This window comes from Pristiophorus japonicus, chromosome 2 (genome assembly GCF_044704955.1).
Source record: "Pristiophorus japonicus isolate sPriJap1 chromosome 2, sPriJap1.hap1, whole genome shotgun sequence".
Classification (NCBI taxonomy): domain Eukaryota; kingdom Metazoa; phylum Chordata; class Chondrichthyes; family Pristiophoridae; genus Pristiophorus; species Pristiophorus japonicus.
Window position 1 is genome coordinate 350,080,062 of NC_091978.1, and position 25,561 is coordinate 350,105,622.

The following is a 25,561-nucleotide window of genomic DNA, read 5'->3' on the forward strand; positions in this document are numbered from 1 at the left end:
CTCCCTCCCCTCCCCCTGCCCCCCCTCCTTCCCCTCCCCTTGCCCCCCCTCGCCCCCCTTCCCTCGCTGTCAGAAACACAGACACTGACAGACAGAGAGTGAGAGACGCACACAGGCAGACAGAGAGATCGAGACACTGACAGAGACACACTTGGGGGGGGCATCCCAGCACGCTGTTGGAGGGCTCCCGGTGCTGCAGTCGGTAAGTAGAAAATGTTTTGTTTTATTTGATTTTAAAAAAAAAATGATTTCTTATTAATTTTTTTTGATTGATTTATTGGTTGATTTATTGATGTTTTTATCATTTATTATTGATGATGGCTCTTTATTTGTAAAACTGAAGTGTTTAATGTTTGTAAACTTCCCTTTAAATCCCCATCCCGCCATTCCCTACGCCTGATTTGTAACCTATGCCTGATTTTCTAAAGTGTGACCAGGTTTTTTCGAGCGTACAAAAATCTTCACTTACTCCATTCTAAGTTAGTTTGGAGTAAGTTTTCACTGCCGAAACTTTGAAAACAGGCGTAAGTGGCCGGACACGCCCCCTTTTGGGGAAAAAATTCCGTTCCAAAGTGAAACTGTTCTAACTGACTAGAACTGGAGCAAACTAAATGCTGAGAATTTGATTTTCTAAGATACTCCGTTCTACACCAGTTGCTCCAAAAAATCAGGAGCAACTGAGGCCGAAACTTGGGCCCCTTATCCTGAGGCCATGCCCCCTAGTTCTAGACACTCCAGCCAGGGGAAACAACCTCTCAGCATCCACCTTGTCGATCCCCCTCAGAATCTTTTATGTTTCAATGAGATCACCTCTTGAGTCTTCTAAACTCCAGGGAGCATTCTACACTATCTCTCCTCATACGACAACCCTCTCATCCCAGGAATCAATCTAATAAATTACAACAGTGACTACACTTCAAAAGTACTTCATTGACTGTAAAGTGCTTAGGGGTGCCCCGAGGTCATGAAAGGCGCTATATAAATACTGTACAAGTCGTCCTTCCTTTTTATTAACCTCTAACTTACAAAAAAATTCCTCCCTGTCCCACTGACTACCTCTGCAAAGTTTCTTATAAAAACATAAGAAATAGGAGCAGGAGTACACCCGAGGGCCCATTGAGCCTTCTCTGCCATTCAATGAGACCATGGCTGATCATCGACCTCCACTTTCCCGTCAGACATCCATATTCCTTGATTCCCCTAGATTCCAAAAATCTTATCTATCTCAGCCTTGACTATATTCAGAGACTCAGTATTCACAGCCCTTTGGGGCAGAGAATTCCATAGATTCACAACCCTCTGAGTGAATAAATTCCTCCTCACCTCTGCCTTAAATGGGCGACCTCTTATCCTGAGACTGACCCCTAGTTCTAGACACTCCAGCCAAGGTTAATTTCATATTGGGTTAGTAGTAATTTTGACAAGTGTAAAGTTAAGCAGTTTCTTTACAAGAGACCAGTGAGTACTACTTAGTCACCTGCATGGAGCAATCACTTCTCGGGGCGGCGGGATGGGGGGCAGCCGGTGACCACTGAAGGGGTGCGTGGCTTCACCACTAGTGAGTTACAAGAAATAGGGTCTCGATTTCGCCAAAAACCCAGGGAATCATTGTCAGAATGGCTAACCCGGATTTGGGACCAGGGAGCATCAGGCGTAATACTTAACCCCGAAGAGTTAACAAAAATGGGGGCTATGACTATGAACCACCATATCACAGCAGTGCTACGGAATGTCCAGGGCACAGGTTCGCTATGGGACATGGTTACTATAGGGGCCCGGCAAAAATATCCCTCTGCCGTTGATTGGGAAGGGGAGGTAAAACCTTGGAATACTCCGCGATACAGTTGCGCAACATGGCAACACGGAGGATTATATCACCAACCATATGGGGGCCAGATCAGGAGCTCTTTACGGCAGGAATGCGGAGCAGGCTGATGAAGAGTGGCCCTCCTATGATGAGGGGTGCGCTACTCGCATTATTGGGACCAGCCCAAGGGCAACGGGTGGGGCATGCTTGCCTATTGTTAGGACAGTTAGAGGATGTAGAAGATAGTGTGCGTGAGTTGAGAATGGCTAATGTAGAGGGGGATCGGGACCAGCGACAAGGTTCGACCTCTGGGAAAGGTACAGGGTCAGGAAAGACAAAAAAAAGAATTACACGGAGGGACATGTTTGCGGCTTTACTGAAGGCAGGGGTCCCCAAGGAAAAAAATTGATGGAATCCCAACAGGAGCGATGTATTCTATGTGGAAGCAACACTGCGTCCCGGGAACAGGGAAGGGTGAAAGGAGGGAGGTAAGGGAGATTAAGTCGGATAGCGATAAGTCTGCGGATGCGGAGAAACCACCTCCCGCCAGCCTATACCCCAACGTGGAAGAGCTGTGGAAGGCTAGTAATCACCTTGACTAGGGGTGTGGCCGGGATCCGGGAGTACTCCCCGTTCGAACCACATCAACCCACGCTCCCGGGGATCTGAGGCCACACATTCCGATTCCGATACATTGGCGGGGTGGGAACATACAAAGAGATGTTGCTTTACTAGACACGGGCAGAAGTTACTATTATCCATGGAAATCCTAGGAAACACACACGGACCCATATGATGATTAATGGGTTCGGAGGGGCAGAAACGCCCGCTGTCCGAACAACTATCAGAATGGTGTTGGGATATGGGCCTCCGCGCTGGGTAACGGTCTTAATATCGGCAGTGAAGGAACATATTATTGGGATGGACCTTTTAAAGGGAACCACACACAACACCTCGTTTAGGCGATTCTCATTCAGGATACGGGCGATCACTGTGATTCCAGGGGAAGCAAAGTGGGAACCTGTGGTAATACCACGGCCATCGCGTATAGTGACTATGAAACATTACCGAATACCTGGGGGACACAAAGGTCCAAGTCAGCATGGATTTGTGAAAGGGAAATCATGCTTGACAAATCTTCTGGAATTTTTTGAGGATGTTTCCAGTAGAGTGGACAAGGGAGAACCAGTTGATGTATATTTGGACTTTCAGAAGGCTTTCGATAAGGTCCCACACAAGAGATTAATGTGCAAAGTTAAAGCACATGGGATTGGGGGTAGTGTGCTGACGTGGATTGAGAACTGGTTGTCAGACAGGAAGCAAAGAGTAGGAGTAAATGGGGACTTTTCAGAATGGCAGGCAGTGACTAGTGGGGTACCGCAAGGTTCTGTGCTGGGGCCCCAGCTGTTTACACTGTACATTAATGATTTAGACGAGGGGATTAAATGTAGTATCTCCAAATTTGCGGATGACACTAAGTTGGGTGGCAGTGTGAGCTGCGAGGAGGATGCTATGAGGCTGCAGAGTGACTTGGATAGGTTAGGTGAGTGGGCAAATGCATGGCAGATGAAGTATAATGTGGATAAATGTGAGGTTATCCACTTTGGTGGTAAAAACAGAGAGACAGACTATTATCTGAATGGTGACAGATTAGGAAAAGGAGAGGTGCAACGAGACCTGGGTGTCATGGTACATCAGTCATTGAAGGTTGACATGCAGGTACAGCAGGCGGTTAAGAAAGCAAATGGCATGTTGGCCTTCATAGCGAGGGGATTTGAGTACAGGGGCAGGGAGTGTTGCTACAGTTGTACAGGGCCTTGGTGAGGCCACACCTGGAGTATTGTGTACAGTTTTGGTCTCCTAACTTGAGGAAGGACATTCTTGCTATTGAGAGAGTGCAGCGAAGGTTCACCAGAATGATTCCCGGGATGGTGGGACTGACCTATCAAGAAAGACTGGATCAACTGGGCTTGTATTCACTGGAGTTCAGAAGAATGAGAGGGGACCTCATAGAAACATTTAAAATCCTGATGGGTTTAGACAGGTTAGATGCAGGAAGAATGTTCCCAATGTTGGGGAAGTCCAGAACCAGGGGTCACAGTCTAAGGATAAGGGGTAAGCCATTTAGGACCGAGATGAGGAGAAACTTCTTCACCCAGAGAGTGGTGAACCTGTGGAATTCTCTACCAGAGAAAGTTGTTGAGGCCAATTCACTAAATATATTCAAAAGGGAGTTAGATGAAGTCCTTACTACTAGGGGGATCAAGGGGTATGGCGAGAAAGCAGGAAGTGGGTACTAAAGTTGCATGTTCAGCCATGAACTCATTGAATGGCAGTGCAGGCTAGAAGAGCCGAATGGCCTACTCCTGCACCTATTTTTCTATGTTTCTATGTTTATAGTCCTGAATCTTTTTCAGATGTAATTAATATCTCCTGGATTCAAATCAAATGCAGAATGATGGGATGAATGTTCCATCTCAAACTGCATAAATCAAAATAGTCGGCAAACAGTCGCCTTCATATTGCATCCAATTCATTCACCTCCGTATCTCTGTAATCTCCTCCAGCCCCACAACCCTCCGAGATATCTGGCCTCTTGAGCATCCCCGATTTTAATCGCTCCACCAATGGCGGCCATGCCTTCAGCTGCCAAGACCCTAGCCCTCTCTGCCTCTCTACCTCTCTCCCCTCCTTTAAGATGCTCCTTAAAGCCTACCTCTTTGACAACGCTTTTGGTCACCTGTGCTAATGTCGCCTTCTGTGGCTGTGTCAAATTTTGGTTTTTAACTCTCCTGTGAAGCGCCTTTTACTACGTTAAAGGTGCCATATAAATGCAAGTTGTAGGAAGGAAATGTGGCAGCCACCTACAATATAGCTTGCACTGTATTCTAGTCATCTCCATTTAGCTAAACTCAAACCAAGTTATTCGTAGAACTTTAAAAAAAAAAACACAAAAAAATGGAAAATGCCTAAGTATCCACATTTAGGACAATTTAGAATATTCATGGTTCAGCTCAATGCCATACATAGGGTTAGTGAATTATAGGAAGTATTCTGTGTGTCAGTGGATGTATGGAAAGATACCTTCTACAGAAAATCCTGCCTTCAGGATGTCCACTTACAAAGCAGGATAGTCACTAACTGTTGGGTATGTTTCAGAATTCAGGTAGAATACAGCTCCATTAAGAAATGTCTCAGAATATCCATTAAAGAAGCTCTTGTTTTATAAGTAGAATACAGTCACTCTGTAAACATTCTGAATGAAAGAAAGACTTGCATTTAAAAAGCACTTTTCATGACCACCAGATATCCCAAAGTGCTCTATGGCCAATGAAGTACTTTTTCTGACGTGTAGTTGCTGTTGTAATGTAGGAAATGCCGCAGCCAATTTACGCATAGCAAGCTCCCACAAATCGCAATGTGAATAACGACGACCAGATAATCTGTCTTTAGTGATGTTGATTGAGGGATAAATATTGTCCTGGACACTGTGGATAACTCCCCTGCTCTTAAGAAACATAGAAACAGAAATTTACAGCGCAGTAGGAGGCCATTCTGGCCCATCGTGTCCCTGCCGGCCAACAAAGAGCTGCACGGCCCTTGGTCAGCAGCCCTAAAGGTTACATATAAACTATGAACAATGATGGAACGACAAAGAACACCCAGCCCAACCAATCTGCCTCATCACAACTGCGACACCCCTGTACTTAAAACATTCTACGCGACACCCCAATCGGAGCCATGTGATTTCCTGGGAGAGGCAAAAAACAGATTAAAAAACCCAGGCCAATTTAAGGAGAAAAAATCTGGGAAAATTCCTCTCCGACCCATCCAGGCGATCACCCTGGCTGTATTCTATTCCCTGCAGTACTTACCATTATATCTGCTCCGTCCAACAAAAGGTCATCTTCGAAATAGTGCCATGGGATCTTTTACATCCACCTGAGAGAGCAGATGGGACCTCTGTTTAATGTCTCATCCGAAAGATGGCACCTCCAACAGTGCAGCACTCCCTCAGTATTGCACTGGAGTGTCGGCCTAGATTTTTGTGCTGAAATCTTTGTAGTGAGACTTGAACCCACAGCCTGCGCTTGAGACTTTCATGCAGGCCTGTAACATTTGTAAACAAACAAAAATCATGACTGAGGTCACCTATTATGCTGAATTTTTAAACAAATGATTACTAATTCCTCATGAAACATAAACCTGGCTCATGGAGGTTTTACAGACCAGGGTGTTATGGAATGCAGGTCGAGTTCTGCTGTTATATTATCCTCATTGGATATAAAACTATGTAGAGATAACGGGCTTAAAATTCCGGTTGGAGGCTTCCTTCGGATGCACACCTCCGACCCAAAATTTTTTTACAAAAGTACTTGGTGGTACCGGAGGCGCCTTGGATTCCGGTCAGAGGCCTTCTCTTCCCACGCTTCGCAGCACATTCACGTCTTGGAGATACGGATGCAGAAGCTGGAGTCACATAGGACTCGACCATCATTCACAGTACAGTATTCTCATTGATAATAATGGGAACTCCTTATTTCCAAGTTCCTATTACTATCAATGAGAATATCCGCATAAACACCAAAACACAACATAAAAAATTAAAAAACACCTCATATTTAACATCAATTGAAATTAAAGTTAATTAAATGTTTTAGAAAAATATATATTTTTGGATTAAAAAACAAGTGTTTTAATAGCGTTTAAAATAAACTTACCATGGTGGGCAGGGTTTTTAACATCATGCATTTTTAAATTTTATTTTTATATGTTGTAAAACTCTTACGCTGGTAGAAGTAGGCTATGCGCCTGCTTTTACCAGATGCAAGAGTTCAAAGGACATTCACTGGGCAAGAGTTGGGCAAATAGCCCAATCTCACCTGTGCGAATGTCCTTCTTACGGGGATGCATTCGATCTGTCAAGAGAAATCTTGACAAATCGGAAAAAACGGTTTTCGGCGCATGTGCATTGTGTGCCGAAAACTGGCTTTTGCGAGGCCTCGCCGGGTCCGTTCGTATTCCGTATGAACCCGCGAGGCCGGGATTTCAGGGCCAATAAGTTTTGTCTGCTGTTACAATTTTTGAATCCCAGATAAAATCTTTATTTCATTTTTCTTACCATATCTAACTTCTAGATTCCTTTGCTGCTTCTGAATATGTGGAGCAGACAGACCTCACTTCCACTTTGGCATTAGGATTTGGTTTGCCTATTCCACGGAATAATTTGGGGCGTCTCATCCTAACCGTCCTTGAGGAAAGAACTTTAAGGGAACAACTTAGATATTTGCATCTTAATGGATACCAACTTAGTTTGCTGGTTCAAGAGAGTGTTCCTGCATATGAGAAAGGTAAGGTCAAGCAGCTGCATTTCAGATAGCACCACGTACATGAAGCCTTTCTCATTCGATGAGCCACAGAGAAAGGCTTCACACCAGCTTCTAAAGATGGGCAGGAAGTATTCTTTCTCAAGATTTATTTGAATGCTGTTGGAGAGAATGAGTATTTTGTCATTAATGTTTGCCAGCTCGATTTAATGCTGTGGGCTTGGATATTATTGTCTGCTCAAAAATATTGAACTTTTCTTAGAAAACAGTCTTAAAACATTCCCTCCCCTTTACCTTTGCCCTGATAGTTGCACTTAAAGTGCCTTAGGGTCTTCAAGCATGCACAGTGGGATTTTTAAGAATTCTGAATGACACCACTTCATCCTCTGGCAAACGATGTGCCCTAAACTTTTGCGTTGTTCAGTGGTGATTCAAATTGAATCGCACACAAAAGCCTGTTTTCGTGTACTATTGGCGAGGGATCATCAGAACAGGTTTGTAAAACTATCCGCCCTTCCACCGCTCTTGTTGCGTTGTGCCTCCACCTCAGCTAACTCACCAAGTCCCGTTCAACCATTATCCCTTTGCTCGCTGACCTACGCTGACTGATAGTACACGAAAACAGGCTTTTGTGGGTGATTCAATTTGAATCACCACTGAACAACGCAAAAGCTTTAGGGCACATCGTTTGCCAGAGGATGAAGTGGTGTCATTCAGAATTCTTAAAAATTCATCAAGGCCTTGTAATTAAAATTCTCATCCTTGTTTTCAAGTCCTCCATGGCCTCGCCAATCCCTATCTCTCTCAACCACTCCAGCCGTACAGCCCTCAAAGCTCTGCGTTCCTCCAATATTGGCCTCTTGCGCAATCCGATTTCCTTCACGCCACATTGGCGACCATGCTTTAAGCTGTCTAGGCCATAAGCTCTGAAATTCCCTCCCTAAACTTCTTCACCACTCTACCTCTCCCTCCTCCTTTAAGGTGCCCCTTAAAACCTACCCCACCTACCCTAATATCCCCTTATGCGGCTCGTGTAAGATTTTGTCTGATAAGGCTCCTATAAAGTGTCTTACTATGTTAACTATGTGAACGTTTTACTATGTTAAAGGTGCTATATAGATGTAAGTTGTTGAAAAGATTTAGGTGTGTCAGTCACTGGGCCCTGATGGCCCGCATCCTAGGTTCATGAAACAATTAGAGGGGATAGCAGAGGGTCTGAGCACAATTTTTCAAATAAAAAAAAAAATGCAAACTGGGCTGTAGGAGTAGCCAACATAATGCCTTTTTTCAAGAAAGCAAAGTATGATAAACTGTAATTATAGACCAGTTAGTCAATTCTCCGTTATGGATAAACTCTTAAAATTCATAATTTGAGATCAAATTAGGGAGCATTTAGAAATGGCAATGTAAGGTTGCTTAAAGGTAAGTTGCATTTAATAAATTTAAGAGGTTTTTTTTTGAAGAATACTGGACAAATGGAAGGAATACAGTAGATAGACGGACTTTCAGAATGAGTTATCAGGTGTCTCACAGGGGACCTGTTAGAAAAATTCAGATTTATGGCAGACGAAGAAATGTAGCAGCATAGTTAGAGAGTTGGTTGATTTACAAGAACAAAGACTGTTGTTTGGATTGGAGGTGGTACCTGTATATCCTGAGGTCGGAGCTGTGCCCATTTCGATGTACAGATATGTCACCTCCCTAAGGTTACCTGCAGCTGCAAGGTTTTTTTGTAGGATACGAGTGCTTTGCAGGTTACATTTGGACATAACTTATTGTTGCAGGAAACTGGAGGTTGTTGAATACTTTCATTGCATTAGTCTAAATAAAGTTTTTTGTTTGCAGATGCTGGTTACAAACTATTTGGAATAGCACAAAAATCTCACAGTTCCTGGATCAAACTTTACTTGGAAGGTAATACTTCGGAGACTCTTGGAAACATAGGAAAGAAGGTGTTGAGGCAGTATTTGGATGCCTTGAAGTTCATGAGTTCCTCACTTTCCAAAATTGTGGCACAGTATGATATGTACTCAATGATTGTAGGAACAATCATTGTGGTGCAGGTAGGAGCTTTGCACAATACTGATTTCTCCTCTCTTCACCCTCCCCATTCCATATTTGGTTGTTTACAGTTTTATATAGAGAGAAGATAGTGGCCTACAAATGGTTTTGGGATGCGCCCGTTTTACAGGCGGGCGACATTTATGTGCTGGAAGTGTGCCACCCGCCATGTTGGTAAAGGCCACTCCGTAAGCAGCTAGGACGCACCCTTGAAAGAGGCGTTGGGCTTTTTGCTTATGCAAATAGGAAGTCTAAGATCTGTTTACGGCCTTTTTTTGCAGGATGCACAGATGTCCAGACTTTGGAGAGGGTACAAAGGAGATTTACTATAATGGTACCATAGGTGCGAGACTGGAAAAGCTCAGGTTGTTTTCCTTCGTGCAGAGGTTAAGGGGAGATTTAATAGTGGTGGTCAAAATGATGACAAGTTTCCATAGAGTAGATGGGGGGGGAAACTGTTGTCACTGGCAGGAAGGTTGATAACCAGAGGGCATCAATTTAAAATAATTGGCAACAGGGGAAATGGGAATTTTTTAATGCAGCGAGTTGTGATGATCTGGAATGCACTACCTGAAAGGATGATGGAAGCAGATTCAATAGTAACTTTCAAAAGGGAATTGAATAAATGCTTAAAAAGGGAAAAATATGCAAGGCTATGGGGAAAGAACAGGGGAGTGGAACTAATTGGATAGCTTTTTCAAAGAGGCACTTCTGTGCTGTAAAATTCGATGATTCTAATACATAAGTTGCAGCATTTAAGTACTAAACTATGAAGCATTCAAAATATTTAGTAGATATTGTTAACTAGCAGTATTAATGTGAGGTTACAAAGGCAGTTTGTATGTCACAGTAAGTCAGCATTAACTGATTTTGCTGAATATAAATTGATACTCAGATCCATGCTTGCAATTGACATAAAGTTGGCAAGATTTAGTTTATGCTTAAGACTCTAGCAACTCTACTGTAAAATGAGGACCTCTGTCTGATTCTATGCACCGGGGCAAATTCTGTCTGCTGAGCAAATGAGTACTTGGCAGGATAGCAGTGACTTTTGCTGTGCTTTTGGATGCAGACAAACATTCTATCTATTTGGAGAAGACTCACATAACCGTGAGAATGTACTTATTCCCTTTTGTGGATTTGGTAACACCCAATCTATCTAATCAAGGTTGAGGCAAGCTCCCCTACTGTAAAGGGCCCTGTGATGACTGGTGGCTGTTAGAAATATCCAATATACCAAACGTCTTTGAACGTCGATCTCTAGATCTCGGAGCATGCAGGGTCAATAAGTGGTTTGTTTCAACATTTGGTAAGTGGCTTCGGCTCCTCAATGTGCTCCGCAGAACTCGTTTTGGTATTGTGGTCACATTACTCCCCTGTGGCACAAGGGACCTACCCATTTACTGGGTCCCCCTTTGGGGCATGAGTTAAGAAGTTATGTACTTAAAGCATGTTCGATACAGTTTTATTTACAACTCCCAATTGGTCTGAAGATTCTCTGCAGTAACATAGAAAATAAGTGCAGGAGTAGGCCATTCGGCCCTTCGAGCCTGCACCACCATCATTCAATATGATCATGGCTGATCATGCAACCTCAGTACCCTTCATGCAACTTCAGTACCCCTACAACTTCAGTAATGGGGTGTGTAACAGGATCTTGAGTATGAAGATATATTTTACCTACTATTTCGTTATCTCTGTGTTTCAACTAAATCTCCATCAGGTGCATCTCAGCATAGGGTAACAATAGTCCTATGTGTTATATTCTGGATTTCCCTCTTCATTCAACAGTGGCAGAGCCCAGCACATGAGTACAAGAGACGAGCAAGAATCTTTAGCCAAAGGAGTCTCCTCCCAGGATCCCTCCCAGGGATCATTGATGCCAATGTTCAGCCAATTTGGTTCACTGCACATTATATTAAGAAGTGGTTGTGTGTACTGGACACAACAAAAGCTACAGCAGGACCTGGACAGCATCCAGGTTTGAGCTAGCAAGTGATATTTGTGTCACATATGTGCCAGGCAATGACTATCCTCAGCCATAGAGGACCCAACCACTTCCCCGTGGCCTTCATTGGGATCACCAGACCCAAATCCCACTCCCTTTAACGTCTTGCGGGTCACCATTGACGAGAAACGAAACGGGACCAACACTGGCTACAAGAGCAGGGAGAGATTGAGACAGGTGGCTCATCTCCTGACACCTCAGTGAGTTTCCACCATCTACAAGACTCAAGGCATATACCTGGATGTGTGCAGCCACAACAACACTAAAGCAGACTGGTGTACTTTGGCTGCAGTAAGTAGTCTTCAGGATGTGCTGCAGCAACTTGCCAAGCTTTCGTTGACTGCAACTCTCAGCCCGGTTATCACCAAGGGCAGGAGCAGCAATGTCATGGGAACGCCATCACCTCCAAGTCGCACACCATCTTAAACAGATATTGTTATTCCTTCATTGTTGCTGAGTCCTGAAATTCCCTACCTAACACCTTCTCGAGGCAACTAGGCATGGCCAGTGTCCTCCACATCCTGAGAACAAATTAAATAAATGATTCATGAAACTTTGCAGAGCAGTTTTCTGTGAGATCAATTCTGCAGGCAGTTCCCACCACCTCACCTCTGCAGCTGCACACTTCTACCACAAGATGGAACTTTAGAAGCTGCAGATCTCCATACCGATACCATCAGCGCGATCAATGCATTCATGGAAATTTGCTTTTTTTCTGGCTTTCTGTGGAAAATCCATTAGTATCTAACAAACGTTTGTTTATATTTTAGGTTATTTTTCTTCTGATAGTAAGCACTCCAGAGGCACTGGGCAGCGCTGCGGAATTTGAAGTACCCGTGTCATCGCCATTCTACTCCCTCTTGTTTTACCTGCTGTGTCTGATGTCCACAGCTATTCATGTTGTTGTGTGTACATCGACGAAAACATCATGTTATTTTTGTAATGTGTCCTGGCTACTGGCTGCAACAGTGATTGTACTGATATCTGCCCTGCAGTGCATGCTCATTTCAACTCTTTGGAAGCGATTTACAAATGGGAAACCTCAACATAAGGTGAGTCATTAACATTGTACTTCTGTAATCAGAGGGTAGCGGAAGCTGTCAGCAGTTGTATTTAAACAAATTAAGTTGAGGTTTAAACTATATGTATGTGTATATAGTTTTATATATAACTATATATTTGTGTGTGTGTGGTTGTAGACTAGATCTTCACAAGATTATATTTCCATCCAGAGCTAAAATTCTTCTAAACTTTGAAAAGCTAGCTACTGGAAATGTTTAGATTTTGTTGAACATTTGTCCAACACCGTCAAATATCAGTGTACAGAGGAAGTGACTCATGAATGGAATTGTTTATAGGAAGGCTGTTGAGCCTTTAAAGAGGGTGCATCACAGATTCACTAGAATTATGCCTAATCTGAGGAAATACAAGTACAAAGGAAAACTTTTAAAATTGCGCACTTTCATTAGAACAACACAAATAATGGGACAATACGTGTTTAAAATGATGTAAGGGCAGAACAGGGTTCGTAGAAGCAGACTGTCAGCCATAGCTCAGTGGTAGCACTCTCACCTCTCATAAGGTTGTGTGTTCAAGTCCCACTCCAGAGACTTGAGCGCACAAATCTAGTCTGTAGTACAGAGGGAGTTGCTACACTGTCGTCTTTCGAATAAGACGTTAAACCAAATCTGTGCTCTCGGGTGCATGTAAAAGAAGGAGCAGGGGAGTTCTCCCTACTATCCTGGCCAGTATTTATCCCTCAACTAACGTCATTAAAACAGATTATCTGCTGCATTTTCCAACATTACTACAGCCACTACAATTCAAAAGTACATCATTGCCTGTAATGTGCTTTAGGACGCCCTGAGGACATTAACGGCGCTATATAAATGCAAGTAATTTTTTTTCTTTTTAGTTGGGTGTCTCGAACAAAGGGCCATAGACACAAGATTAAATGTAAGATTTTGAATAGAGAGTAACAGAAGCTGTTGAGGCTGTGGAATTCACTTCCAGGGTTAGTGGTTGAAGCAGAAACCACATGAACATTAGATTGGATTTGTGGCTAGATGGAAAGGGGCTGAAGGGATATGGGAACAGGATGGGTAAGAATTATTTGCTCGTGTGAAGGCTGAATGCCGACACAGACTGGTTGGAGCGAATGATCTGTTTCCGTGTTGTAACTTAGTGTTTTGTTTCCTGGTTTGTTAAAACCTCCTCTACAGCTGCCCGGGTAGCTTTTTGCATTTATTACATTTGCGAGATTTACCATTTCAGATAATAGTGCTTTATTTTCACTTTTTGATTCGACACAAGAGTCCATTTCAAGTTACATAAGTACCCCAACATTCCTCTCTGGTTTAGAGCAATTGCTGCAGATTCTTGAGATGGTAGCATAAAGGTTTTGGGTCAGTACTGGAGCAGTTATTTGTATGTGAATAGTATAACCATGCAGTGTGTTGTACACCAGGTATTGAATCTCCCTGAGTGAATCTACAGAGCAATCTCCCTGTTATCAGCCACTGGGAAAGTTGTCGCTAGAGTCCTCCTCAACCATCTTCTCACCGTGGCTGAGGAGCTCCTCCCGGAGTCACAGTGCGGATTTCGTCCCCTATGGGGCACAACAGACATGATTTTTGCAGTGTGACAGCTACAGGAAAACTGCAGGGAACAGCACCAGCCCTCATACATGGCCTTCTTCGACCTTACAAAGGCCTTAGACACTGTCAACCGCGAGGGTCCTCCTCCGTTTCATCACCAAAAGTTCGTCACCATCCTCCACCTGCTCCACGACGACATGCAGGCTGTGATGCTTACCAACAGATCCACTACAGACCCAATCCATGTCCAGACCGGGGTCAAACAGGGCTACGTCATCGCCCCAACCCTCTTCTCAATCTTCCTCGCTGCCATGCTCCACCTCACAGTCAACGAGCTCCTCGCTGGAGTGGAACTAAACTACAGAACCAGTGGGAACCTGTTCAACCTCTCCAGGCCAGGTCCAAGACCACCCCAACCTCTGTTGTCGAGCTACAGTACACTGCATCAGTGCACATACAGAGGCTGAACGCCAGGACATAGTCAACGTATTTACTGAGGCGTACGAAAGCATGGGCCCTACGCTAAACATCAGTAAGACAAAGGTCCTCCACCAGCCTGTCCTCGCCACACAGCACTGCCTCCCAGTCATCAAGTGGCTCTGGACAATGTGGACCATTTCCTATACCTCGGGAGCCTCTTATCAACAAGAGCAGACATTGACGACGAGATTCAACACCGCTTCCAGTGCACCAGTGCAGCCTTTGGCCGCCTGAGGAAAAGAGTGTTTGAAGATCAGGCCCTCAAACCTGCCACCAAGCTCATGGTCTCCAGGGCTGTTGTAATACCTGCCCTCCTGTATGGCTCAGAGACATGGACCATGTACAGTAGACACCTCAAGTCGCTGTAGAAATACCACCAACGATACCTCCGCAAGATCCTACAAATCCCCTGGGAGGACAGATGAACCAACATTAGTGTCCTTGACCAGGCCAACATCCCCAGCATTGAAGCACTGACCACACTTGATCAGCTCCGCTGGGCAGGCCACATCGTTCGCATGCCAGACACGAGACTCCCAAAGCAAGCGCTCTACTCGGAACTCCTTCACGGCAAACGAGCCAAAGGTGGGCAGCGGAAACGTTACAAGGACACCCTCAAAGCCTCCCTGAAAAAGTGCAACATCCCCACTGACACCTGGGAGTCCCTAGTCAAAGATCATCCTAAGTGGAGGAGGTGCATCCGGGAGGGCGCTGAGCATCTCGAGTCTCATCGCCGAGGGAATGCAGAAATCAAGCGCAGGCAGCGGAAAGAGCTTGCGGCAAACCTGTCCCACCCACCCTTTCCCTCGACGACTATCTGTCCCACCTGTGACAGGGACTGTGGCTCTCGTATTAGACTGTTCAGCCACCTAAGGACTCATTTTAAGAGTGGAAGCAAGTCTTCCTCGATTCCGAGGGACTGCCTATGATGATGATGATGTATTGGATAAATTCAGCTAGCTCCACGGTTCAGCTATTTCAGTCTGAGATTATTTGCAGTTCCTGCTGTGTATTCTGTTTTTAAATAAAACCTGAAGTTTGACTGAATTTGCACATTTGTTTTCATGTTGGCATTTTTCTTGTTTGATTTCTGCCATTCTGAATTCATTTAAATTGAACCAATCCATAAAAAAATTTACTGTTAAGTAAGTTCTTACTAACTAGTAGTGTGTGTTTTCTTTCCCTAACAGAGTTGCGCTACAGTTGATTCAAGCTGGTCAGAGCTAGATCTGGTTCTAATACTTGGAACTTTTGGACATACTCTGAGTCTTGGAGCCAGCAGTTTTATAGAAGAAGAACATCAAACGTGGTACTTTCTAGTCAACACACTTTTGTTGGTGTTCTTTCAAGATGTCTGCAGGAAATACTTTGCAGTCAGTGGCCCTACAGGCAGACCAAAAAGAAGCAGGAATCCAGAAGATGATGATTGCCATGAACAGCAAACCACTATCCACGGCTTATTCGAAACTTCCTATTGTGATCAAAAAGATGATAAATCCAAAGCTTACATCCGATCAGGTGGAAGCTATGAAAAGTGGTTGGCCTTATCAAGCCCCTGGGTTATCCTCGTGTTTTGTCGGGTGCTCCGCTGCCTGAACCAGACTGGAATCAAATGGGCTCACAAACCAGACTTTGGCCACTGGCTGACAAGGTAGACACAAATATAACATAATATAACTTAATTCTTCCTTGGCATTGGTATAAAACGTGGAAATAATCAACCTTTCTTAATAATTTCATTGAAAACCAGTTATTTTAGGTACAAATATATTGGGATACCAATGCAGTAGAATATGGTTAGAATTATTGATTTGCCAGTGGCCCAATAATCACTATAACTGATTGTTACAGCTAACTCCCCATGTCTGCAGCTGCTCAGTGCTAAGCAACATTTTAGAATTACAACACAGAAACACTCTTCATATCCTTCACGTGAGCAGTAGTCCTAATTCTGTTTGCCTGCTCTGTTCCCATATCCCTTTATTCCCCTTTCCTTCAAATACCTGTCTAAACTATTCTTAAATGTTGACATGGCTCTGCTTCAATTACTGACTCTGAATCGTGCTCAATCACAGCCTCACAATCCTATGGGTAAAAATAAATGTTCCCCTGCTCTCTCTCTCCTAACGTTGCATTTAATCTTATATCTGCATCCCTTTGTTCTAGACCCTAAATCACTGTGAACATCACCTGTAGCTATTTCACCACCATTCATGGAAAACTATTGTTGCCTATTTTCCTTATACTATGCAGTATTTTGCATTTCTCTGACTTGTATTTCATCTGCCAATGTTCTGCCCACTTATATATTTTGTCCACCTCATTCTGTCAGTTATAAGCTGTCTCCTCCCAATACAACTGCTCCTTCTGCAGATTTGACCGGTTCACATTAGATTTTTGAGTTCAAATCATATATAAATTACAAACTGCAATAGTCTCAACACTGAATCCTGCACTCCCTACTCAGAACCCCCATCCCCCTTCCAACCGCCCCCATTTTCATGTAACTCCTCCAACAAGTACCGGTTGTTTTCCACCCTCCGACCAATTTCTTATCCAATTAAAACATTTACCCTGAATACCCACAGCTTTAATCCTACCTAATAGTCTTACATGTCGAACTTTGTCCAATGCCTTCTGGAAGACGAATGGCCCATAAATTGTTGCCACTCCGGGTGCGTACGATGTGCCCGAAGAGGCCCTGCAAGTTCCGGGTTTAGTCGAAGCGCATGTGCCTAAACCCGCCACTTGCGAAATGTCAACATTTCTTTTGACAGAACACGCACCTCCCTGGGAGAAGGGCCTTTGCAAGCAGATATTTGGGCTATTTGCCCAACTCCTGCCCAGCGAATGTCCTTCAAACTCTTACGCCTGGTAAAGGCGCAAGGCCTGCTTTTACCAAAGTAAGAGTTTTAAAAGATAGAAATATTAAATTTTATCAGTAATATTTATATTTAAAAAACTATGTTCATTGAGGTAAGTTTATTTTAAAATGATATTAAAGCATATTAATTAATTTTTAAATATGTCAGGTATTTTTTTAAATTTATGTTTTGTGTTTGTGTCTTTGGGGATATTCTCAATGATAGTAATGGGAGGTCCAGGCCCACGTGATCTCAGGATGCCCATACTCCCCTGGGATGCATGGGCCTCTGCGCTGGGCTACACATCTAGGCCTCGGAGCGCAAGTCCCATTCGTCCGGGACCACCAGTTACTTTTATTTATTTTTTTAAAATCCGGTCGGAGGCATCCATCCGTGGGAAGCCTCCAACCACAATTTCTGGCCCAATATGTCGTAAGGGTTACTCTAGTCCGCTTAGGATGTCACTTCCTCAAAAAAGTGGTGAAGGTTAGTCACATAGATTCTTTGGTTTCTGAATCCATGCTGTTTATTAAGTTTGAGGATGGAAGCGGTTTGTATTTTATGTATTTTCAGTAAATATAAAAATGTCCTAATGTTTCTCAAGTTCGTTCTAATGCTTAATTTTTTTTAAATGCATGCGTTATTTACTCATACAATAGGTCATGTGAAATCCTATTTGATTCTTGTTGAGGGGAAGATTAGTTGTGTAATAAAATTAAGGTAGTTCCAAACATATGAAATGATGAGTTGGTGGACATTTACATTTTCGATGAGATGTTTCACAGATATCGGTTGACTATTTTATGCTGGGTTTTTTCTTTGCAGTGACAGTCACAGAATTCAGCTCTCCATGCTGACCACAATATCTCTCTTTCTGATCTTTATTTTGATCCAGAGGACGTGTTCCTCAGTTTCCAAAGCAGCACTGGCACTCGGGCTGGTGGGAATTTACTGTTATCGTGCAGCAATTGGAAACGTAATGTTTCCATGGAAGTCAAATAAACATGATATTTCAAAGTAAGTACTTTGGCAACAGGAGGGCCATTGTCACATTTGTTAAGCTTAATATATCAATTTAAACCTTGAATTTAAAAAAAATTCACAATATTAGATATGTGGTGATGCAAACAAAAATAGTGCCTTTTGGACCCTTTTACCATCACAAGTAGGCATTTTAGATTACAGTTGTTGCTCTTATGGTTCTGTTGTTGGATTACCAGGATATCGGTACAGCTTGATGTTACCAGCCAATGTTGCACATCAGTTTTCTTCAAAATTTGGCAGATTTTGTATATTGAATCATTTCTGTTCCCATATTGCATGAGTACCAGATAGAAAAAGACTTGCAGAATTCCATGTTAAAACATTGCGCCGAACAAAAAAAACTTTTACTCAACCCTCAGCGTATGGACTCTTGTGCTGCAGCTAACTAAAGGGCAAGGAGACATCAGAGAACTGGTATCGGGATAGCGATTTCCCCAAGCTTCGCTCCCAAGTAGGTTCAGGCCCCAGGGGGTAGCAACCCAAGCTTGACAAACTATTGATTTAGAGGAATCAAACATGCAGGTTATAAATTAAGTAAGTGGGCAACTTTCTGAATAGCACCTCAGTTAAATTAGTGGGATGACCTTTCTATATGTAACCTTAAAATGGCACTAGTCCAGGGCTATTGGAATTTACTACAGCAGGTTAAACAAGATGCATAGTGAACTTAAGAGACAAATACACCTAGGGATGTTGAGCAGAATATGACCAATTTTGTCTGATATTCTTAACTGTCAAAGACAAAGTTAGAACTGTTTTTAAAAAAAAAAAAAATACAGATGGCAGGGAATTTAAAGAAAGTAAAATAGTTGAGCGAGAAAGAAACAGAGATACAGTTAAGAAAAGAGACTTGCATTCATAGGGGAAGGAAACTAATATTCCCTAAAATAGGGGGTCAATGGTGGCGGGGTGGGGGGAAAGTCCAGATTGAATAATCATTCATGGACTCTGGGTGGAACAGGACCAATGAGTGAATGACCTTTTCTCACTGAATCTTTTGGTGTTGCTGTATAATTGAGTTGAAGTAGTGCTTCACACAGTGAATTATTTTTGAAGTGAAGTGACTGGTTTGTGGGACAATGCAGTAGCCATTTAGTTAATCTACTGTTTTGGTATTGGTTATGAGAATACAAGCCAGGGGTACTTATGGCTCCTCTTCAGATAGTGTCATTGGGCCCAAATTTGGCCCTCCGTTTTTTTCGACGCACTTACCTGAGGTGCGCCGCCTTTCTGTTCTCAAAACGGCGCCAAAAATATATCGCCATATTCTCCCCGCTCTGTGGACCGTCCTAGTGCTTAGCGTAGCGTGGCAATCACAGTGGGGGGCGGAGCTAGGGCCCTGCGCCTAAAAGAGTGCCGGCAGCTGTCCGCATGCGCAGTAGCTCCTCCCATGATGATGATGATGATGATGCATGTCTGCAGTGTGGGACCCGACTCGTCCCTTCCCGCGCTGAAGGCGACAAGAAACAGGTTGGTGTGGGGACACCTTTGATCGGGGGGGAAGGAGGAGAGTTTAAATGATTTAGAAAAAGAACAAGCTCCTAGAATTAGAAAAGTTGTCCCTAGACTGCTGATAAGAGCAGTAAGAAAGGCAGTCAGCAACATCAAAATTCAACTGCAAACCATATAATAAACTGCAGAAATTCAGATTTGTGGATTTTAAAGCCAACCCAAGCTGAGTGATTACATTTATGAAGAGAAATGGCCGAGTGTACATAATCCATATAAAGGTTACCTCAGACAGAACAGAGTGGCTTCACTGACGAGAATTCCTTGGATGTAGATGTAGCCTCAAGGATTGACTGTGCTTCTGTATAACTTGATTTTCTGTTCTTGTACTGTGTATTTTGTTTTCCAATTTCACAGTACTGGTAGAATGATTAAAATAATGAAAGTAACAGATTACACTACTAATTGATTCATAAATGGTTTTATGAAACCCTTTGTCTTCTGATATAAATGATAAAAAGTACATATTTTATGAAGCTTTATACAGTGGAATGTGTAAATTATGCAAAAGTTACAGTACAAGATCTGTATTACTTGTTAAGGTATTTAGTGTTTTACAAGGTCCTCTGTGCTTCCCTCCCCCCCCAGCCCCCCCCACCCCCACCCCCATCTCTGGCTACCTGCGCTGATTTCTTAATTCTCCGCAAGGGTTTTCTGTGCGGCCACAAGTGGCCACATACGCTGGCCTAAGTTAGTTTGGAGCAACTTTTAGCTGTCCAAATTGGCATAAATGGCCAAAACAGGCATAGGTGGCTGGTAATGCCCCCTTTTTTAAAAAAAACGAAACTAAAAAAAATCCTAACTAACTCACTTACTCACTAACACTGGTGCAAATTAAATGTGCAGAATGGGGATTTTTAAGATACTCCAGAAAAATCAAGTTGCTCAAAAAAAAACTGAGCAACTCCTGGGTAAATTTGGGTCCATGTAATCTTGAATATCTATCAGAACAGGCAGACGGGATCTTAGTTTAATGTCTCTTTTGAATGGAGACATTTTCATCAATGTAGCACTCCTTCATATAACACTGCTTTATGGTATCATACCATAAAACAGCATATGCAATTTATCAGGAGCAGCATTATTACAGTTAAAAACTTTGTTTTCTGGTGCAAATCTGTAGGGAAAAATATTTACCGGTTTGGAAAATGTCGTGAGGCACAAAGCAATTTGCTTTTAGTTAATGGGGCATTTGAATCAACCAAATTCTGGATCATTAATGGAACATGTCATTAGGGGCTGGGATTCTTCCTACTCTGCTACACATAACCCTGCAAATCAGGGCCCTAATGGGTAAGTGGGTGCTAGCTGGACAAGCAGCAGCAGGTTTATCAGTACTCTGTGCTGGCACTCTGTAGGGTTGTAGCTAGTTAAATTCCTTTGCTAATTGCGTATCCCTAAGCCTTAGCTTTGCCACTCTGCACTTAAACTTTCTGGATTTGGGTACATGAAGTGTGTCCCTACAGTGAGAGTGTGCATTCCATATTGAACAATCAGACACTGCTTGTGTTGATTTCTCACAGCAGAGAACTTAAACCTAATGATGGTTTTTTTGCATGTGTTGGACATCCAGCTGACCAAAATAAAAACTAATCAGCATTGGGAGACTTAACGGTTAGCAGTTTCATTCATTGTAGTTATTCTTACTACACTAGCTGGTGAAGGGTGGGGGGGGTATGACACTCCTACAGTTTACAGTGCTGCAAATGTAATAATTTGTTTTTTTTTTAGGGGGATTATTGAGGCCCGTTTTGTTTATGTATTTATCCTTGGCATCCTTTTTACTGGAGTTAAAGACCTGCTGAAATCCCAAGTTGCTGCTTCTGACACCACGGCCAACAGTAGGGGACTCTGGGAAATCTACAATGGACTTGTGCTCTTAGCTGCTTTGCTCCTTCGCCCTCACAACCTGCCAGTGTTGTTGTTCATCCTTCTGGTTCAAATCATTCTGACCAGATTTATATGGAGACTATTGGATTATGATGCAGCACAAATTACCATCATATATTACTGGTTTGGCCAGGCCTCATTTTACTTTCAGGTACCTCCTTTTTCTCTCTCTCGCTCTCTTTCAATGTTTTAACATACTTAATTCTGAGGTTTAATTCACAGCAAAGGATTATGTTTTGAAATTCATCTTTATTAGCCCAATAAGATGACATTAATACACTGCAACCAGCATCTGGATTTTAGAATGCAAAATCACTCCCACATTTATAATTATTGCCAATCTCGAAAGAGTTTGATTTCAGAAATGTGAAACTGATTTCACTAAAGCAATTTCTTCTTTCAGGCTTTTGTTCACTGACCTGGAGTTGTCCTGACCTGGTAAAATATGTTTGATAAAGTTTGACAGGCAGCTGGCTATGAAGATTTTTTTGGTGCCGAGTCTGGTGACTCTTGTGTGGTTCTCAATGCCGATCGACATGGAGAGCCACGTTCCAGTCAGAATCCTGATCGTGCAAATAGTGCAAAGGCTGGATTTTCGGCTTTGATGTTTTTGGGGCAATAATGGCGGCGCGGCGGGAAAGTTAGCCCCCAGGAATAGTTTGCGCCTCAGTAGGTAAGTTTGGGTAGCTGGGCCCTGCATCAGGGGGCGCAGCGCAAGGGAGACATTGAACACCTCTCTTAGGGCATTAGGATGGGAAGCTCCTGAGCTAAAGAGCCGGGCCGGGAGTGCTCCGAGAGACACCTGGGGGGGGGGGGGGGGGGGGAAACTAAAGGAAATACCACAAAAACATTCCCAAAACATTGCCCACACCACCACAAGACAAATCGCAAAAAAAAAAGAAAAAACAATCACACTTAGCTTAGGGGTCCATTACCTATCTCTCCGCTGTTGGCGTCGTTGGACTGCCTGATTTCCCAGGTGGTCAGTGCGGAGCGCACTTTGCGACCTACGGGGTCGGGTAAGAATCAAAACTCACGCCAGTGTCGCAACCAGGAGCATTGCACACTGCGCGCTGCCGCTAAACCGGACCCGCGGATCGCTGCGGGGTGCTGGAGGCTCGCCACCCGGCCAAAACACCTCTCAGCCGCCATTGATGCTGCTCCGGGGCACAAAACAGACATGAAAATCCAACCCGAGAGTTTTTTTTGTAATGATTCAGGTGGTGTAGCTAGAAAGCTAGCTGGCTGCATTAGTTCTGAAGAATGCCTGCTTTTACATTGCAATTCAGCTTTGCCATCAAATGGTTTTTAATTTCAGGGGACAGCTGGTACTTTAGTGCAACCTTTGACTTCCGTTCAGCCCCCAGTTTGCTCATAAAATGTATGTGTCATTGCACATGGGATTAAGACTACTGCTCATGTGGAACATAAACACCAACATGGTTGGGCCAAACGGTCTGTTTCTGTATTTGAATTACACGTAATTCTATTATATCTAGGGCTGGAGTATGCCTATCTATCTCTATTTAAATGATAAGTTCACAAGAATTCCCAGGCCTCAACAGATTAGATTGTTATAGTCACCTAATTACTGGCTTAAGGCCACCATAAGCGTAGGTGAGTAAGATCATGAAACTTCCACCCGCAGATACCATTGGAATGCTGAGCTGATGTAAGTTAGTGTAAACCAAGAGTAAAGGATACAGAATGCAGGACATGATGTAATGGCCTTTAGCTGGGGATAAGAGAGAGACTATCATCACAAAGTTAAGCAAGACCCGGAGATTAAACTCCCTGGGACCGAGCTCAGCAACTGGAACGAGAGGCGTTCTGCAGCCTCCATATCACCGTGTGTGCTCTCGGACAGTAGAATTTCCTCTAATAAATCCACAAGCGAAGACTCTGTGTCTATAATTCTCATTCCTGGCACAGACACAATAGCTCCAAGCTTGTCTCGAGCAATACTAATCAGAAACCTACTCAGAACCGGACATTGGTTTGTTGATGCTGCAAGCTGACCCAGCCCTATCTACAAGTCAACTTCATCCCACCACAGGATGAAAGGATTAAAAGTGGGCCATTGAGAGGCTGAGCTATACTCCACCTATGACCGTGCTGTGAAAAAACATGACACTCGATGACTTACTTCAGGTGTCTGTGGCAACAAGCAAATTGTCAGCCTAAAACAAAACTTGGGACACTCGACTTGAGTCCTGAAATGTAACTTTTTTTTTAAAAAAGCATGATTTGTTTTACACTTCACACTTCAACCTAGCAACATTTTTCATTAGTAAATATTCAAGCAGAGATGAATATCTTACATTCTTAATGGTTTGGGAAAATAGAAATTAAAAGGTTAATTAGTGCGGGCAGAGCGATCCTTTGTGGGGAAAGATGGGGATGCAGTCATTTACTACCACAGCAGCTTCAGACTTTGCTGCACTGCAAATATAAAGAAGCAGTGCAGTGATTTGATAACTTCCAAATGATTTAAATCCCAAATCTCGTCTACAAATAACCAGACATCATCCTGTAAGGATGTCATTCTTCAAACTCCCAATAATTTTTTTTACTGTGTATTTATTGGTTGTATAATAGATTTACAATGGAATCGGTTTCATGTAAAATAAACTTGCACAAAGATCCTGACTATAATACAAAAGCAAAATACTGCGAATGTTGGAATTCAGAAATAAAACAGAAAATGTTGGAAATACTCAGCAGGTCAGGCAGCCTCTGTGGAGAGAGAAACCGAGTTAATGTTTTAGGTCATTGACCTGAAATGTTAACTCTGTCAAAGGGTGAAAGCTCCATGGCCATCACTCATCTACACCAATGTAAGACATAACAACTTGTATCTACAGAAAAAGGTAAATGTAAATGTAAACAGAAAGCTATCTTCTATTATGAACGCTTGTATCAGCAATGAAGGTTTGGGCTGATTGGACATGTTGCAGATACTACTCATTTACTGTCTTTTAACCACAGGACGGAGTCCTGAATACAAAATGGAATCTGAACACAATATCACGTAGCATAGCTTCTCTAACATTGTCTACCGTTGTATTCACCCGCTGCCTCCCACGTTTCAGGGTTCAATAAATTGGCGACACACAGGATGTTGATCAGAGTTTCTGATTAGTATTGCCGAGACAAACTTGGAGCTATTGTGTCTGTGCCAGGAATGAGAATTATAGACACAGAGTCTTCGCTTGTGGATTTATTAGAGGAAATTCTACTGACCGAGAACGCACACGGTGATATGGAGGCTGCAGAAGGCCTCTCGTTCCAGTTGCTGAGCTCAGTCCCAGGGTATTTAATCTCCGGTCTTGCTTAACTTTGTGATGATAGTCTCTTTTATCCCCAGCTAAAAGGCCATTACATCATGTCCTGCATTCTGTATCCTTTACTCTTGGATTATACTAACTTACATCAGCTCAGCATTCCAATGGTATCTGCGGGTGGAATTTCATGATCTTACCTACGCTTATGTTGGCCTTAAGACAGTAATACAGATAAACGTATCTACAAGGAAGTTGAAGCAACACAAAAGAACAGGCAACTACCCTTATGACTCTAGTTGTACCAGCTGTAGAGGTCTTAACTGTCTCAGCAGACTTTTGGGCATTTTCCAGAATGCTTTTGCCAGCAGATTCTGGAAAACCTATTGGTTTGTTACAATATTGAGTCTTTAACGTAAAATGGATTCTTTAATGCAATCTTTCCTATTCCAGTCCCAACAGCCACCCTCCCACTTTTCAGGCTTGAAAGTTTCTCTCTGGTCCTCGCACACTATTTTGTTAATATTATATACCAATGTTTTTCCATATGTTCCAGCAGCTTTCACTTTATTTGTTTAATATTACACATCATGATACGAATACAGAAAATCCCCAACTCTGATTTCATTGTAGTGACCAGACATCGAAATTCCAATATCAAATACATCCGACTCAACGGTACATTTGAACAGA

The 25,561-nt window shown here is 43.0% G+C and overlaps 1 protein-coding gene across 3 annotated transcripts in view; it reads left to right on the forward strand.

The window, feature by feature from the left end:
- pigg (phosphatidylinositol glycan anchor biosynthesis class G (EMM blood group)) overlaps nt 1–25,561 on the forward strand; it is a 43,601-nt gene that overhangs the window by 15,653 nt on the left and 2,387 nt on the right. Inside the window, exons 6-11 of one of the 3 annotated variants that reach the window (XM_070872275.1) lie at nt 6,946–7,158; nt 8,980–9,197; nt 11,974–12,255; nt 15,471–15,931; nt 17,970–18,161; nt 21,429–21,738. In XM_070872275.1, coding sequence (XP_070728376.1) covers nt 6,946–7,158; nt 8,980–9,197; nt 11,974–12,255; nt 15,471–15,931; nt 17,970–18,161; nt 21,429–21,738 — 1,676 coding nt within the window. Of the gene's footprint in view, nt 1–6,945; nt 7,159–8,979; nt 9,198–11,973; nt 12,256–13,670; nt 13,720–15,470; nt 15,932–17,969; nt 18,162–21,428; nt 21,739–25,561 lie in introns of those variants that run through there. The other 2 variants (XM_070872276.1, XM_070872277.1) reach the window with 2 other exon arrangements.